The sequence below is a fragment of the Lepus europaeus genome, chromosome 12 (assembly GCF_033115175.1).
Source record: "Lepus europaeus isolate LE1 chromosome 12, mLepTim1.pri, whole genome shotgun sequence".
NCBI classification, from domain to species: domain Eukaryota; kingdom Metazoa; phylum Chordata; class Mammalia; order Lagomorpha; family Leporidae; genus Lepus; species Lepus europaeus.
Window position 1 is genome coordinate 75,559,064 of NC_084838.1, and position 13,413 is coordinate 75,572,476.

General features: G+C 41.6%; 1 protein-coding gene across 1 annotated transcript in view; it reads left to right on the top strand.

Moving 5' to 3' along the window:
• The window catches only part of PGM5 (phosphoglucomutase 5), a 222,957-nt gene that overhangs the window by 159,247 nt on the left and 50,297 nt on the right, over window positions 1-13,413 (top strand). The window contains exon 8 of the mRNA XM_062207064.1: window positions 10,621-10,756. Within this exon, the coding sequence (XP_062063048.1) occupies window positions 10,621-10,756 (136 nt within the window). The remainder of the gene's footprint in view (window positions 1-10,620; window positions 10,757-13,413) is intronic.

Below are 13,413 nucleotides of genomic sequence, written 5' to 3' on the forward strand. Positions count from 1 at the left end.
CATGCCAGTATTTTGGACTCCCAGAGCTTGGCAAGGTAACAAGCTCATGATGAGACCAGTATTCAGACTTCTCCATGGAAAACTCCAGGTCCTGTGCAGTAGGAAACATGTGCTTCTTGTTCTATCGAAGAAGCAAGTTGTTTAAGGAACCAAGTTATCTGTTGTGCTAAGACTAGGCTTGCTTGCTCCTAGTTCCTTGGAAGAGCCTCAATAACTGCTTTAATAGAAGGGAGACTGTTTTGTAAATCCTTAGATTTAAACAGAACACTGTTCATCTATATGGCATTTTGGCTATTTCTCTAAAATTCCAAATTTAAAGGAAGCTGGACTTGTTCCCATACACAAAGGGGATGTACTAGAATACCAAATCCAAAACTTTGAAGGATGCCTGCTTTTTTTTGCATTTATCAAAAATGTTCTACTGGTTTCTATCATTGACATCAGTTTCTTAGCATAGCTCACTATTTTGCGATTATGTGAATTGTTACAGCCCAGAGCTTGTTGCTTTGCTGGTAACACCGAAGAATTATTCTCTTTGTGAATGACTAGATCTTGACCATGTCTTCAGTAATACTATTACTTTTTAGATTTAATGTTTTTGAAAGGCAGAGTTACAGAGAGGCAGAGGCAGAGAGAGAAAGAGAGAGAGAATATCTTCCATCCGCTGGTTCACTCCCCAAATGGCTATAACAGCCAAAGCTGAGCTGATCCAAAGTCAGGAACCTGGAGCTTCTTCCAGGTCTCCCACATGGGTGCAGGGGCCCAAGGACTTGGACCATCTTCTACTTCTTTCCCAGGTATATTAGCTGGGAGATGGATTGGAAGTGGAGCAGCCAGGAATTGAACCAGCACCCGTATGAGATGCCAGCACTGCTGGTGGCGGCTTTACCTGTTGCACCACAGGGCCAGCCCCTATTGTGCATTTTCTGAAGCTTAATAACTTTAGCCACAAAACCTAATATAATCAGGCAATGCAAAAAAATGGTTGTTTCCAACAAAGTACTTTGAATTTTCCATGATAATAATAGGTGTGTGTGTGTGTGTGTGTTTAAAAAGCTCCTAGAGTATGCCAGGACATTACTAAGCCTTTTGTATGCATCCACCTATATCTGGAAATTTGAAATTGAATCCAGGGTCCTGGCACGAACACAACTTGTCCTTAATTGTCACACCAAATCTTCCCACCATGAACTCTGGAGTTAAGCCTGGTGTTCTTGAAGTTGGCTATAATCTCATCTGCCCAGTTTCCAGCATGGCTGGCAGAGGCCTTGCAAATATGTGTGTGTCATATCCTGTGAAGTCTTGAGTATTTTCCTAATCTTTTGAGGTTTGCTAGATTACTCTGCTTGCCTGCAGATATTTTATATGCCCCAAAGACAGGGGCCTTATCAGTCTTGCATCTTTATTTCATTGATAGCTGGTCAGTCTCTGAGTAAATATTTGTAGGGTAGATGGAAGGACAGAAAGATGAAGGGATGAAAGAAATGGAAGCTGGAAACACAAAAGCCAGATGGGTGGAAGGAAGAAAAGAAGAAAGAGGGAAGAAACAGAATTTCCATCTGCTGTCCACTTCGCAGATGGCCACAATGGCTAGAGCTGTGCCAATCTGAAGCCAGGAGCCAGGAGCTTCTTCCAGGTCTCCCATGTGGATGGAAGACCTCTCTCTATATCTCTGCCTCTGCCTCTCTGTAACTCATGCCTTTCAAAATAAGTAAATAAATCTTTAAAAAGAATTTCCATTCTGGTATTTCTTCTGTGCATCATTAGTGGTTATATTTTTATCATTCTTAAGTAAATGTATTTCTGAAGATATGGACATTTGGGTATCCTAACATTTGGGAGGATTCATAGAAATAAAGTACACAAATGTAGACTAGCTGGAAGGGGATGGGGAAGGATATTATGAATTATGGTAAAGATCAGAATTATAGAAAAAAAGTAAAGTTTTGAGATTTTCAAGCTTCATGTAATTATTGGTACAAATTAAGCTAACCAAGTGTTTCTGCAAAGATCCTTCCTCCCAAAATCAGTATTAATGTACAGATTTTAAAGTATTTATAATTTGTTGTATTAACTTGGGGCTGGCGCCGTGGCTCACTTGGCTAATCCTCTGCCTGCAGTGCCGGCACCCTGGGTTTTAGTCCAGGCTGGGGCGCTGGGTTCTAGTCCTGGTTGCTCCTCTTCCAGTCCAGCTCTCTGCTGTGGCCAAGGAGGGCAGTGGAGGATGGCCCAAGTGTTTGGGTCCCTGCACCCGCATGGGAGACCAGGAGGAAGCACCTGGCTCCTGGCTTCGGATCGGCGCAGCACGCCGGCTGTAGAGACCATTTGGGGGGTGAACCAATGGAAGGAAGACCTTTCTCTCTCTCTCTATCATTATCTATAACTCGCTCTCTGTCTGTCTGTCTGTCTCTCTCTCACTGTCTAACTCTGCCTGTCAAAAAAAAAAAATGTTGTATTAACTTGCTCGTTTCCTGTGACTGTGGTTGCTGGCATTGAACATTTGTTTAACAGTGGGCTAAGTGCCAGATATGGTGATTCTTTTATATACAATAAAGTCTTACTGCCTTTAACATATCATTCTGTTCTCTATTGTCTTATGGTCTATCTTATTGACTTATTCTCTAGTTACTTTATAAAAGAACATTTTATTTCCCTCAATGGTTGCACAGTTTCTAATACATTCATGGCCATACCTCCTCATTTAGATTTTACATATAAACTCTGTAGATCCTGACTCAAGAATGGGTTTGCATTAGTGCTATTGCACAAATACTGAAGAGATTTAACTATCTCTTATTCATTTTATTTACTGTTTTGTATTTTTCAAAAGGTAAAATAAAGGAAAGCTTTAGTGTGTCCCCTGGTAGATGGCTGTTAACTCTGCTTTTGGCTGTTTTCACATCTGCTCACTCTGTAGGACAGAGAAAGCACCCGTATATCCATGAATTTCAGATTATTAAGATCCTCCCACATCTCTTTTTCTTCCTTAAAGCCATTGTGTATAAGTCTGGCTGGGCTGAAGGAGTGGAGTGAGGAGGCTGTGATGACAGCATTATCAGCACTAGGAGAGCAGTTTCTTTGCGGGGCTATTGGAAACAGGCTATGTGCACGTGTGCAATTCAGTCTAGGCTGGGCCAGAGCACAGAGGTACTGTGATGACATCCCCAGGGGCCTCCTTGTGAAGTTCAAGAACTGAAACCCCTTTCTGACCCCTTTGCAAACCCCCTATGCTGGGTCACAGGGGTCACACCTTGAGTGGGAAGAATGTCTCTATCACAAAAAAATCTTTTTCTTGGTTTTGCCGTGGTTCCAGTTGCATTGACCCTTCCATTGATAATTGGCCAGAGAGGGTGTCGCAGGACCCCTGCATGTGGAACGGTAGCAGGAATTGGGCTTCTGAGCAGTTTCCCCACCTACTAGTCGAGGACTAGGAGTCCGGGAAGATCGTGGCCCTGGTTCACAGCTTGAAGCCTTCCAAAAAGGTCAAGGGTCTTCTCAGTTTCTCCTAAGGAGCTTTTAACAGGAGGCTTGTCCCTTGGAATTTAGAGGCAGCTCCTAAAATTGTGCTTGGAGGCTTCCCAACCTGCACGCTGGGAGATTACTAGTTGTTAGGGGCACCTTTGAGAACAGAATACAGTGGGTATAGAGTGACAGATCTTCAACCTCATACCCCCTTTAGATATTCCTGCCTCATCTTATGACCTATAAAGAACAGTTCTTAGATATTGTAGGGCCTGTGATGGTCCTCATTTTTATGGAGGAAATTACTGAGCTTAGGGAGGGGGACTCAAGCCAGGGGCCAAGGTCACATTGGGCAACCCAGGATTCACAGCCAATCTTACTGGTTCACAGTCGTCCACTGCCAGTGTGTAAGCCAACGCTGACGAGCCATTTCCACCCTTGTGGTCATTCTTTTGGAGGAAGGTAGAATGCATAGCAAGGGACATGGGCCAGTGGTGTTCTGTAAACAGTACAGCACCAGGAGTTGACATCGGGGCTCCAATCTCAAGTCCAGTTCTGTGTTCAAACTCCCTTAGACAAATTGCAAACCTTCTCTGCACCTCAGTTTCCTCATTTGTGGGCTGAGTCTGTTCAACAGGATGATCCATAAAGTCCTTCTACATTGTATGATACCATGTTGTTTCTAGGACGCCTCATTGTTTTTTTAGGATTTTATTTATTTATGTAGGAGGTAGAATTACAGAGAGGGAGAGACAGAAAGAGAAGTCTTCCATCTGCTGATTGCCTCTCCAAATGGCTGCAAGCGGCTGGAGCTGAGCCAATCTGAAGCAAGGAGCCAGGAGTTTCTTCTGGGTCCCCCATGTGGGTGTGGGGACCCAGGCGTTTGGGCTGTCTTCCACTGCTTTCCCAGGCCATAAGCAGAGAGCTGGATCAGAAGAGGAAGAGCTGGAACATGAACTGGTGTCCATTTGGGATCCTGGTGCCGCAGGCGGAGGCTTAGCCTACTACACCACAGCATCAGCCCCAGAGGCTTCACTTTTGATGAGGAGCGAATCTGATGAATTATAGCAAACTACATGTTAGAGTCTTGTTCAACAAATGTTTAGTGCATGCCTTCTGTGAAGCCAGGCTTGGAACAGAGTGAGGAGTGATTTGAGATGTAGGCCTGTGATGAGACTATTAGCCAGAGGCATATTTGTGTCAAACATCATTAATATTTGTTATTATTTTACTTATTATTACATGTACTGTTACATGTAATACAAAATAAGCCACTGCTGTCTGACCTATCTGAGCTCAGTGCTCTTCTAACTCAGTGAGACCCACCCACTGGAGAAAGGCCAGTGGCATCCATTGAACTAGAGAACACTGGCCACTCCAGTAGTGCCAAATTCAATCTAAAAGAGGAAGAGGCCTAACTCATTATCCTAAACATTCTGCCCCGAACATGAGACCATGTGGCGTGCCTTTGTCCATAAAGCAGTGTTTCTCAACCCTGGCTATTTGTATAAAGCTCTCTAAGAGCTTTTCTTTTTCTTTTTTAAGAAGAAAATATATGGATGCTTGCACCATTGCCAAAACTCAAGAAACTCAACAACAACAACACAAACAATTAAGTTAGGAAATGGGCAAAGGATGTGAACATACAGTTTTTAAAGAATGAGATACAGATGGCCAGCAGATACATGAAAAAATGCTTAGGGACACTAGCCATTAGGGAAATGCCAATAAAAGCCACAATGAATTATCACTTCACTCCAGTTAGGATGCTTGTTATCCAAAAATCAAAAAAGTAACAAATGTTGGCAAAGTTGTGGAGAAAAAGTACTCCAATTCACTGCTGGGGGGAATGCAAATTGGTACAACCATCATGGAAAACAGTATGGCAATTCTTCAGAAAACTAAGAATAGATCTACTTTAAGACCCAACTATCCTACTCCTGGGAATATATTCAAAGGAAGTGAACTCAAAATATGAGTTACCTGCACTTCTGTGTTTATAGAAGCTCACGTCACAGTAACAAAGATATAATCAGCCTAGATGTCCATCACCAGATGATCAGATAAAGGCAATATAGTATATATACATGATGCTATATTACTGAGCCATAAAAAAATGAAATCTTTACTTTCACAATAAAGTGGATGCAAATGGAGATCATTATGCTAAGTAAAATAAGCCAGACCCAGAAAGATAAATAGCACATTTTCTCTTATTTGTGGAAGTTAATATATAGACAGAATATAAAACTTGGGTATTTAGTTGTAAATATTGCTTCACTGAATTGTACAATGTAAATGACATTATATTCTTTCCCCATGTTCTGATCATTGTCATGAATCCCTCAATCTGTGATAATATCTGTCTTCAAGAAAAATAATATATTTGTATACACTGTCTACATTTGAAATGAATTTGACAAAATGTTAAAAAGTGTAAAATAATTATTTTTTTTAAATGTTAGAAAGGTAAAAAAAAGTACACACTTACAAAATTAGCATATGGTCCTTTATGTTTTAACAATAAGGTTTTCTTGGAAAATTTGCCTCTTCTCATAAGAAGAAATAATGAAATGCCTTTATTTACCTTTAGGCTTAGTTTTTATTTTATCAAATTAATTTCTAGTGGTTCATGTTTTCTTTATTAAGATATTTGATTGTTTAGGAAAAACTGAGGCATTATAAGAGCTAATGGTTTATAGTTTTTATTTTTTTCAACTATGTAACTTCCTAATTTGGTCTTTAAAACTTTTTTACACTTCAGTTAAATAGGTAACTGTTGTGTCACAGAGAAAAATAAAGTTTTGAAAAGATTATTTTTAAAAAAATGAATTTTGGTTTTACTGACACATGGTAGGGCCTGAAATTGTTTTTTTTTTTTTTTTTAAGATCTTTACATGATTCTAGTGTACATTCTAGGGTTGAGAAGTGGTAATCTTATGTTACATCTTGGAGATACCAACAGGTACAAAAATGGCTTGTTTTTTCCTAATTGACACATTTTGAATGCCCTCCTCTGATTTTCCACTGTGGTGACTTGATCTGTTAGTAACGTGTATGACGCATTATTGAGTTGGTTGGTCTACACTGGGATTTCCATTTGGAGAGAATTCCTTTTAGATGATCAAGTGTTCTCTTTATTTTTCCTTTTTCTTTGGATGGGCAGCATTCTTATTGGTGTACTGCCTAGCTCAAGTAACTTGGTTTTAAAGCTTGGGAAAAAAAGTTTCGTTCAGGGAGAGGGCCAATAGTGATATTTCAGATGAGAAAAAAATAGACCCCCCTTTTTTGGTGTTAATTTTTGCTGGAGTCATTGCAAGGGAGAGTTGAGTACCCCCCTTCTGGTACTTGGGTGAAGATTCAGCTGCTCAGAGTAGGACTGAGTGAGCTTTAGGCTGGTCTGGCCTGGATGGAGGTGGGCAAAGTGAGGGGACTTACAGGCCTTGGGGATATGGATAAATTCTCTTTGCAATGTTTTGAAACCGGTGGCAAGCTCAGGCTGCACACATAACCAGAAATCCAAAGGGGAAGCAAGCTTTCAAAGTTGTGCTGGTGGTGTTTAGCACCAAAAAGGTGTGACCGCTCATGGCATGAAAAGATGGAAGAAACTTAAATGCATGTTACTGAGTGAAAGAAGCCAAGCTGAAAAGGCTACATAGCAGCCGGCGCCTCAGCTCACTAGGCTAATCGTCCACCCAGTTGGGGTGCCGGATCTGTCCCAGTTGCTCCTCTTCCAGTCCAGCTCTCTGTAGTGGCCAGATAAGGCAGTGGAGGATGGCCCAAGCGCTTGGGCCCTGTACCTGCATGGAAGACCAGGAGGAAATACCTGGCTCCTGGCTTTGGATCGGCGCAGCCCGCCGGCCATAGTGGCCATTTTGGGTGGTGAACCAACGTAATGAAGACCTTTCTCTCTGTCTCTCTCTCTCACTGTCTGTAAGTCTCTCTCACTGTCTAACTCTGCCTGGCAAAAAAAAAAAAAAAAGGCTACATAGCATAAGAGTCCAACTGTATGACATTTTGGTAATGGTATTTTTCATATGGGATTTCTGCACATCATTAACAACTTAAAAATTTTATTTTTTTCTTATGAAAATTATACATTTATTATAAAATACTGCACAGGAAAGAAAAGAAAAACACCTACAATTCTGATTCAGAGGTCAATGACCACTGTTCTCAGTTTGCTGTGTATACCTTTGTTGTTTAATTTGCACATGCACGTGCATTCACACATATTCACATATCTAAAAAAAGCATACTGAGTATTCTTTTTTGGTAAAATGATTTTTTCTGTTTATTAAGTTTGAATGAACATTGTTCTGTATCATTAAAGATTCTTATCCAGTACTTTTTACCAGCAAAATTTTGTATGGATTGTCCACAATTATCCTGTTATTCAACAATTAATATTTAGTTTTTTACCTTTTTCCTCTTCTCTTAGCTGTTTGTGACTAAAGGTGAAGAGATAGAATAACTGGGTCCAAAGCTCAGTGATTTTTAAAATTATGGATCATTAATGACACATTCATCTACCAAAGTATACTCACTTGCATTGGTACTTTGCTGATTCTGCTTCCCCAGCCAGCCTTTCATAAGTTAAGAGGCTCCCAAATAGTGTCCCCTTTTGATGACTTTTCTTTGACTGCAGTGAGACTGCACATCCACTCAAATGTTCATTGACTTAGTAGGATTTTTCGCTTGAACATTGCTTGTTTATGCCCTTTCACACAGTTATCTATTGGACCTACTCGTTCTCTCTCTCTCTCTCTCTCTCTTTTTTTTTTTAAAGATTTTTATGTATTTATTTGAGAGGTTGAGTTATAGACAGTGAGAGGGAGAGATAGAAAGGTCATCCATCTGCTGGTTCACTCCCCAAATGGCTGCAACGGCCAGAGCTGCACCCATCTGAAGCTGCACTGATCCAAAGCCAGGAGCCAGGTGCTTCCTCCCAGTGTTTCATGCAGGTGCAGGGGCCCAAGCACTTGGGCCATCTTCCACTGCTTTCTCAGGCCACAGCAGAGAGCTAGATTGGAAAAGGAGCAGCTGGGACTAGAACTGGTGCCCACATGGGATCTCAGTACTGCAGGTGGAAGATTAACCTACAGCACTACAGTGCCAGCCCCAGACCTACTCTTTTTCTTACTGACTTATATAAACATTTTTAAAATACAACATCTGTTTGCTCTGTCTCATAGATGATATGAATCTTTCTACCTTCTACCTTTACTCTGTGTATAATGAGGTTTTAGAAGACCACTTGATATTTTTGTGTTTTCTGCATTTCTTGTTAAATTCACCTGTTAATGGTATGGCATTATATTTCATTTGCCTTTAAGAGTTTTGTTTATTAAACTTTTATTTAATGAATATAAATTTCCAAAGTACAGCTTATGGGTTACAATGGCTTCCCCTCCCAAAACTTCCCTCCCACCCACAACCCTCCCCTTTAAGAGTTTTTAAAAGGAGAGTTGTATCCCCAAACCTCCCTCCCAAGCATACTGTGATCATCCAGTAGAAACAGCTATGTAATCTAACATCATTAATGTCTATCCTTACCTCAAAGAATGATAAAGAGTAGATATTTTTACTTCATCATCTGCCCCTTATGAATCTGGCAAATGTTTAACTTGTAGGCCAGGAAATCCAAGCCAACTGACAATTTACTGTAAATGATTGAGGTGGTTATTTTTTTAAAACCCACCTAAAAGAACTCTGACTCTCTATGACTAAATTATGACATCTTATCTCACAGGTTTAATAGCATCTGATGGTTCTATCTGTAGGTAATGTAATCCAGCTGGAGAGTCAAGGTATGCAAGCCTGTGTTTTACAACAAAAGGGTATTTTTCTCCAACCAGTAAATTATAACTATTTTTTTCAACTATGAAAAGACAAAAGGTTCCTAAATGATCCGCCTGGGCAGGGTTTTCTAGACATGCCTTTGGCAGTCGGCCATAGATCTAACCCAGAGTCATCCAGCTTCCTCCATTTCTGTAGCCATGTAAAGAATCCACAGGATGACACTGGAGTCACTCTGTAGTATGACGATATCCTCTTAGCCTTCAGGCAAGCACAACTGGACATCTAACAATATCATCAACAGACTGTTGATCAGTGTATAGGAAGAATTAAAAGACTTGGCCTTTTTCCTTTTCATTTCAGTGACTTCAGTGCCCTCTTAGAGCCATGTGTTTTCCCCCTTGAGGGAAAATACTTAGCATATAAGAGTACATATAGAGGCTCACATTGTGGCATAGTGGATTTAGCCACTGCCTGTGTTGCCAGCATCCCATATGGATACTGGTTTGTGTTCTGGCTGTTCCACTTCCTGTCCAGCTTCCTGCTAATATGCCTGGGAAAAATAGTGGAAGATGGCCCAAATGTTTGGGCCCTTGCCACCCATGTGGGAGACTTGGAAGAAGTTCTTGGCTCCTGTCTCCTATCTCCTGGCTCCTGGTTCAGCCCTAGCCATTACAGCCATCTAGGGATTAACCAGTCGATGAAAGGTATCTCGCTCTAACTCTCTCTGTGCCTCAAACATGACTACATCTACAAAAACTGTTTTCCCCAGTTAGCTTCATATTCACAGATACTGATGAACATACCATTTGAGAAGCAACCATTCAGCCGTGGGTAAAGCAGCCTTGTTTGCTCCTCTGCCATGACATCATCGCCTACCCGATTTTCCTCATAGTGCTTGGGTTTACTGGGTGTGTTTTGTTCTCTTACCTGTCTGCTTTTCTTTTATCTATTTCCATCTACTTGTATTCAGGTTTTATGAGTAAAGAGCTATCTACTTCACTGCTTTATCCCCAGGATGTAAAACAGTGCTTAGTATAGTATAGGGATCACGGAATATTTACTAAATAAATGGCAGGATTAATGATATTATTAGGCTTAGTTAATGTTAAATTGAGTCTTCAGCCTTTCAGAAATTTTCAGGATTTTACTTTATTTTTAATATTACTTATGTTATTAGAATTTCATTTGCATATTTTTTGAGAATACAAATATATTATGGGACATATATTTAACAGCATAAACATATCTAGCCATTTCAGTGTATCACACAATTGCTGTCTGATTTTAGTTCCTTTAGCTTTACTGCCCATAAATCCTCCCTGCAAATTCTCAGCAGAATATTTGTTCCTCTTTTAGGTTCTGATCACCTCCGAGAGAAAGATGGCCTCTGGGCGGTCTTGGTCTGGCTGTCCATTATTGCTGCCCGGAAGCAAGGTGTGGAGGAAATCGTCCGGGATCACTGGGCTAAATATGGCCGCCACTACTTTTGCAGGTGAGGAGAAGGATCTTTTCATAGACCCTGGGAGACAAATCTCAGAGATGGATTCTGAAACTAATGGGCTCGAATTTTCAGAAAGGAAGCATATTTCAGGAAGATCTGAGCGTCTGGAGCGCAGTCATTCCTGACAGTTTCTTGGGGGAGGTGTGTGTTAAAGGCCATCAAGCAGGAAGGTACATACTTCTTCCCTCTTGTGATAAGCCCCTGTCATATTTTCATCAATAGCTTTAAGGGGAGCAGCCATTATAAGAAGAAAGCCAAACTTCAAAGCTTTGAAAAGTCTCTTGGAAACTTTGGTGACTGTGAGAGTCATGCATTCAAACCAGAGGCTCTTCTCCCTGGTTCTCCACCTCAGCTTGTCAAGGACAGAGTGTAGGTACAGAAGCTGTGTCAGGTTAGAGTACTTTTGTAAGTCTTTCCCTACCATTGTCTTACCTCTTCACTGATGGTCTGGGTGGTGTCCAGATGCCTGAGCCGATACTCTTGAGGGGCCACATGGTTCAGGAAGCCCCAGATTTTGCTGACATTTTGTTCTCCTTAAAGCAGATACAGGAAGGGGAAATGCTAAGCAGCAGAAAGGCCAGTGAGGGTCTCTCTCACTTCCCTGTTGCTGATGTAGAGTGAGAGAAGCATGATTTGATGCGTGGGTGCTTCTGTGAGCCTCGGTAAGCTGGGTGGGTATGTGTGCCTAGCTCCAAATCAGGTATCAGGGGAGGGGTGAAAGAAGAGCATGTTCACTCTGGAGAATGTGAGATAGGGTAAGGGAATTTGGGGGAGCCTCGGAGAGTCTGTGTATTTAAAGCAGAGAGGTTGTGACTCACTTGGCTTTGCTTATGAATAGTTAACAACTTTGTTCTGTGTTTCCAGAGCTTGAGAGACAGACACTGAGCTTCATGCTTCCCTTATATGGTGATTGTTTCTTCTCTTAAAAAGTCATAAATGTCTCAGACTAATATTGGAGAATAAGGAAGCCTGTGGAGGTACTCATTAACATCAAACAGACTACAATGCTGTGGAAAATGTAGACAACACTTTAATATTCGTGATGCATTTGTAAAGAAGGCTGGGGAAACACTAGCCTGAAAACCACCTCAAATTATTCTTTGTGTCATGAAACCTGCCTTATTCGTTAGTATATCTAACAAGTGTTCAACCCTCCTGATCGCCCTGTGTGTATTACCAAGGGCTAAACAGCACATGAAATTCTTCTATTGCATGAAGCCTTTCCAAAAAGTCCAACCTGAAAAAATACAATATTGTTACCAGTCTCTGGCATAGTGAGAATTTTTTTTATTTTATTTATTTATTTATTTTTTGGACAGGCAGAGTGGACAGTAGAGGGAGACAGAGAGAAAGGTCTTCCTTTTTGCCATTGGTTCACCTTCCAATGGCCGCCGCGGTAGGTGTGCTGCGGCCTGCGCACCGCGCCGTTCCGATGGCAGGAGCCAGGTGCTTCTCCTGGTCTCCCATGGGGTGCAGGGCCCAAGAACTTGGGCCATCCTCCACTGCACTCCCTGGCCACAGCAGAGAGCTGGCCTGGAAGAGGGGCAACCGGGGCAGGATCGGTGCCCCGACCGGGACTAGAACCCGGTGTGCCAGCGCCGCAAGGCAGAGGATTAGCTTGTTAAGCCACGGCGCTGGCCTGAAATTTTTTTTGAGTCAAAGATGTGTTGCTCATAATTTGTGCAATGATTATATAGGTTTCTGCCAATGTTTTGAAGAAATAGTGTTATGAAAAGTGTATTTACAACATAGTTCATTCTTTGTGGCCAAGAGCTTACATGCTAATTGTTTTTTTCATAACAAAAACCATATTAGAGAATAATATGCCATGGAGATTGAGTTTCTTGTAGGACATTGAGTTATGTTTCATACTTCTGCTCAAAGAAGATCACAGATAAAGAAACAGGGGGGAGGGAGTAGGTAGAATGAGAAATAAATAGTTCCTTCAAACCCCTGGTGAATAGCAAGTTGAAAGGTACTTGTGAAATAAAGTGATTTCTAGCCTGACAGTTTTCTTGGCAGAGAGGGACATAATAAAACAATTTCATAACTGGGTCTGAAGTTATATCTGAGAACATCTCCCAGATGATTTTCTTTGTATAAATAGAACCCAGACAGAATTCTGCATTTAAAGGTTTCCTTCCTTGAAAGTATGTTAGCGGCAGTGGTGATCAGAGGGGCTGAGTTTGGTCAGTGAGGGCAAGACAGCAAATGACCTGCTTGTGTATGGAGACCATTTGGGTAGGCTGACGTAAGGACCAGGAATAGACCGGACATGTTCTATCTCATTAGTAGATTTTCTCAACTTTCAAATCCCTTTCCTTGCTGTCGTCTCTCTTACTAGACTGTTTTATCCAAATCCTCCTTCCTCTTCTGCTTTGTTGTGTCTTTACCTCCTCCAAATGCCCATCTTTAAAGAGAATCTAGACTTAGGTAAAGCCACCACCTGCAAAGCCAGCACCCTGTGGTTCACTCCCTAACTGGCCGCAACTGCTGGAGCTGCACTCATCCAAAGCCAAGGGCCAGGAGCTTCTTCCTGGTCTCCCGCATGGGTGCAGGGACCCAAGGACTTGGGCCATCTTCTACTGCTTTCTCAAGCCATAGCAGAGAGCTGGATCAGAAGTGGAGCAGCTGAGTCTCGAACCGGC